This window comes from Populus alba, chromosome 8 (genome assembly GCF_005239225.2).
Source record: "Populus alba chromosome 8, ASM523922v2, whole genome shotgun sequence".
NCBI lineage: Eukaryota > Viridiplantae > Streptophyta > Magnoliopsida > Malpighiales > Salicaceae > Populus > Populus alba.
Genome location: NC_133291.1, coordinates 7559272 through 7563520, shown reverse-complemented (window position 1 = coordinate 7563520; position 4249 = coordinate 7559272). Strand labels below are relative to the sequence as shown.

The following is a 4249-nucleotide window of genomic DNA, read 5'->3' as shown; positions in this document are numbered from 1 at the left end:
AGGCAGGCATTTACTCCAAGGAAAAAGCCCTGACTATTAACCCGTCTACAAGCCTATTTTCCCACTTTTTTATAACATCAACGCTCCCTTGTCCTTAACCATATGTCTCTCCGCAGAGGACTGTTACCGCAGCAGCTCGAAAAGAAAGAACAGGAAAGCAAGTCATAAAACCCAACTTTGTCTTGCATGTGCATGCTGGATCTCTTGTTTTTGCATGTACAAAAACAATCAATGGCCCCCTACCTCAGCGCTGTCAAAAACCCTAAAGCCTTAACTTATTCTCTTCTCTTTAGCCACCTATCTCTACCATAAATTCCCCAACTACCAACCCCTCCTTTAACCCTCTTCAGTAGGAAAATCAATGAGGATAAATAATCATAGTTCCTCGCACTGTTATTAATGGAAATTAACTCAAATATACGGAATAAACCTCCTTTTAAATACATGAAGTTTCAAGTCTTTTACTCTTATCCATTCTGTCTCGAATGTACTCGATACCAAGCAATATCACCCCTCCCCCTCAATTCTTTTGTTGTAAGTTACAGTTAAAATATCCTCTTTCAATTCACATGTAATCATCAAGGGTTCTCATTCAAGACATAGAACAAATCCTTTGTCTATCTTGAAGGATAATTTTACCATCGAATCATAATAAATAAATATTCGCTCTGCTTCACTGTTTTGCATAAAATAAGGAAATATAAAAAACTCATTTCGCAATAAAATAGCTCTTTATGATATATTAGGCCTTGAATGGCATTAAACAGTAGTGCGCAAATTAAATGAGATCTTTTAAATAACATTAATCATTTAAGATGACATTGAGAAAAATAAAAAACCTGGGACTTAATTGATAATGAGGTAAGATATTAGGGGCTATATTTAGGTTTCTCTTAAATCTAGCCAGGAAGAATATCAAAGGACAAAGGATGTCACCTATCTTCCCTTTCGCTTTCTGAAATACGCTGTTCAAGGCCCCTTTAGTTACTCCTGTTCTGATCCTTTATATTATTGTCATTACTATTATTGCCATCACAGCTTTGAAAGTTGTGCTTGGATTCTTCTCCTGTCTTGCTCCACTACTATATTACTCACCTTTCCTCTTCTATGAACAGAAGAAAAAACAAGTGCATGCTCTAAGTTTCGGTCCCTTTAGTGTTTTCTTAATTTGTTCTGCTTTGGTTTTCACCTTGGTGACTTCTATAGAGTGTAAAAGTCAATGGCTATCAAGAGGGTACCATGTCGATGTCCCTCAACACCTCTACTTCCTTTTCCTTCTTCTGTTTCTCTTCTTTTTCCATCTTAAAATGCTCACCTGGGTTCAGGCCAAGTTTCTTGTCTCTGCTAATGTCTTCTGTTAATGTTCTGTTTTAACTCAACCAGTCTTATATTATTGTTTCTGCTTAATTCTCTTTTTACCCATGATGAAGACTTTTAACATAAACAGTCATGTCATTTTGGTCCTGTGCATAATGAGTTTAGGTGTTTGGTGCTATGGGGAAGCAGATTATAATGATGCAGTTCCAATGGAGGAAGGTGAGAAAACAGCTCTATACTCTGCCATTCAAGGCTTTGTAGGTAATTGGTGGAATGGCTCAGATCTCTATCCAGATCCTTGTGGGTGGACTCCTGTTCAGGTACATATACACCTTTTAACCCCATGAATCTTTTTTTTTTTTATGAACGACGCCATGAATCTTTACTGTTACATTGCGCAATATATTGTCCCAAGGATCACCACCTGATTTTCTGTTTCCTTTACAGTACGTCATCATCAGAAGTTTATTAAAAAACTATGTAGAGATGAGATTAAAATATTGCCATTTTAGACGCATTTACTATTCTTTTCTGATATACTGTAGGTTGTGCCATTATGATGCAAGCCTGCAGAAGTAAAATTGCCGTCCACTAGTATAGTTTGAGGGGGTCCCGATTAACTTTTGGTCATGTTCTCAAAGCGAAACACCACCCCACTCCTTCATTTAGCAGTATGGTTCTGTGTGATTATAGATAGATTCATGCCCATGTCCTAGCTAAGACCATAAATGGTAAAATTTCCGTAATCCAAATTTACTTTTTGTGGAATTTCTATGACCAGATTTGAAGTGAAACAACAATCTCTCACTAACATTTTTCATTGACAATGTACCAAGTGATCCATATTCCCTGGAAATCCCACCTGGAAGTTTAAGTACTGTTTTCATTTGCTAAAATCCTGAGTACTGCAATTTAGTGACATTAGAGAATAATTTAACATCATAGATCCTGAAGGCACTCCTTTGTAAAAGCTACATTTCCTTCTCATCTGAACTGTCTTGCACAAGAAGTTGATCGTTCATGTACAAGTAGGGATTTTTAATACGAGAGATACGCAATTATCACTCTTGTCATCATTATCAGAATTTTTGGGATAGATTTCAGTATCAAGCATGTGCATTTTTAGTTTAAAGTCTCCAAAAAATGTGATGCGATTTTTTTTCTTTCACAGGGAGTCTCCTGTGATCTATTTGATGGGCTTTGGTATGTCACTGCTTTAAGCATTGGACCCCTTCTGGACAATTATCTTGATTGTGCTCCAATTGTGGAGTTTAGACCACAATTGTTTGAGCTCAAGCACCTAAAGTCTCTAACTTTCTTCAGTTGCTTTGTTTCTCCCCACGAACATCCAATCATTATCCCTAGCAAGAACTGGGAAAAACTTGCAGGCAACTTGGAAACGTTAGAGTTTCGATCAAACCCTGGTCTCATTGGAAAAGTTCCATCAAGCTTTGGTAGCCTAATTAGGCTCCAGTCTTTAGTACTACTAGAAAATGGATTGACTGGTGAATTACCAAGAAATGTTGGTAACTTGACCAAGTTGAAGAGGCTAGTCCTTGCTGCAAACCGGTTTTATGGGAGGATTCCGGATAATTTCGGTGGGTTAAATGAGCTATTAATCTTGGATTTAAGTAGGAATTTACTATCTGGGTCTCTGCCTTTGACTCTTGGGGGTCTCAGTTCGCTTCTAAAACTTGATTTGAGCAACAATCAGCTTGTAGGCAGCCTGCCAGCAGTGATGTGTTACATGAAGAATTTGACACTTTTAGACCTGAGAAACAACAGGTTTTCTGGTGGATTGACCAAGTCACTGCAAGAGATGTATTCTTTGGAAGAAATGGCCTTGTCCAACAACCCGATTGGAGGAGACCTTCAGGGCCTAGAGTGGCATAGCCTACAGAATTTGGTGGTCCTGGACCTCTCCAATACGGGCTTAACAGGTGAGATTCCCGAGTCCATTGCTGAATTGAAGAGGCTGAGATTTTTGGGTCTTAGAGGCAACAGGCTCACAGGAAATCTCTCCCCAAAGCTAGCAACTTTGCCATGTGTTAGTGCACTCTACCTAGATGGAAACAATCTGACAGGAGAGCTCAAGTTTTCTGGATGGTTTTATGGGAAAATGGGTAGGCGTTTTGGGGCTTGGAATAATCCAAATCTGTGTTACCCAGTTGGGTTAGTGTCAACGGGCCATGCTCCATATGGGGTGAAACCATGCCAGCAAGAGGTCTCCTTAGTTGAAGCCACCACCAATTCCAAGTCAGGTGATGACAATTTTAATCAGAATTCCCATTTAGTGGCCTCTTTGGGATTCCCAAGTTACGTCATTGATGGGTTTTGGAGGTTTTATTTAGTACAGGTATTTATGATCGTTCAACTGTTGAATTGTTTCCTATAGGCCCAAGTTTGTGATGATGCGAAGCCTAGAAAGTAAACCTTTTAAATGTAACCAAAGTATATTAGTTTTCTTTTTCTTCCCTTTATCAGCTTATCTTTTACCTAGTTGTCACCTAAACTGGAGCTAATGGCTTTGCCTGCTATACAGATCTTTCTTTTGTATCCAAATGTTGATTGAGTTATTTTATTTTATTTTATGAAGATGATGATCGAGTTTATGTGGTTAGATACTATATATACTTTAATGAACGTGTCTCCCATTCGAGACATAACTTCCATATTACATAGGAAGCTTCGACGAGTGCCCGATTTTTATGTTGAATAAATCTTTCAAGATTCAAGACACGCTGTACCTGTAATCTTGATCTTTGCTTGTCCCTATCTCACTTAACCAGCAGCAGCAGTAGTTTGTCCTTTCAAAGCTGTGGAATGTTTGCAGCTTAATGTGGGGATTTTGGTATTTTACTCACTGGCCTTTTTAGGGCACGGACAACCTTTGCATTAACTAACACGCAGGACATGTAATTAGATTTGCAGC

At 38.6% G+C, this 4249-nt stretch overlaps 1 protein-coding gene across 1 annotated transcript; it reads left to right on the top strand.

Moving 5' to 3' along the window:
- Window positions 1-1041: 1041 nt before the first annotated feature.
- On the top strand, window positions 1042-3937 carry LOC118039980 (piriformospora indica-insensitive protein 2). The gene is made up of 2 exons (XM_035046836.2): window positions 1042-1637; window positions 2489-3937. Exons 1-2 carry the CDS (start codon window positions 1422-1424, stop codon window positions 3710-3712), a joined length of 1440 nt encoding a protein of 479 aa, XP_034902727.1. The 5' UTR covers window positions 1042-1421; the 3' UTR covers window positions 3713-3937.
- The last annotated feature ends 312 nt before the right edge of the window (window positions 3938-4249 follow it).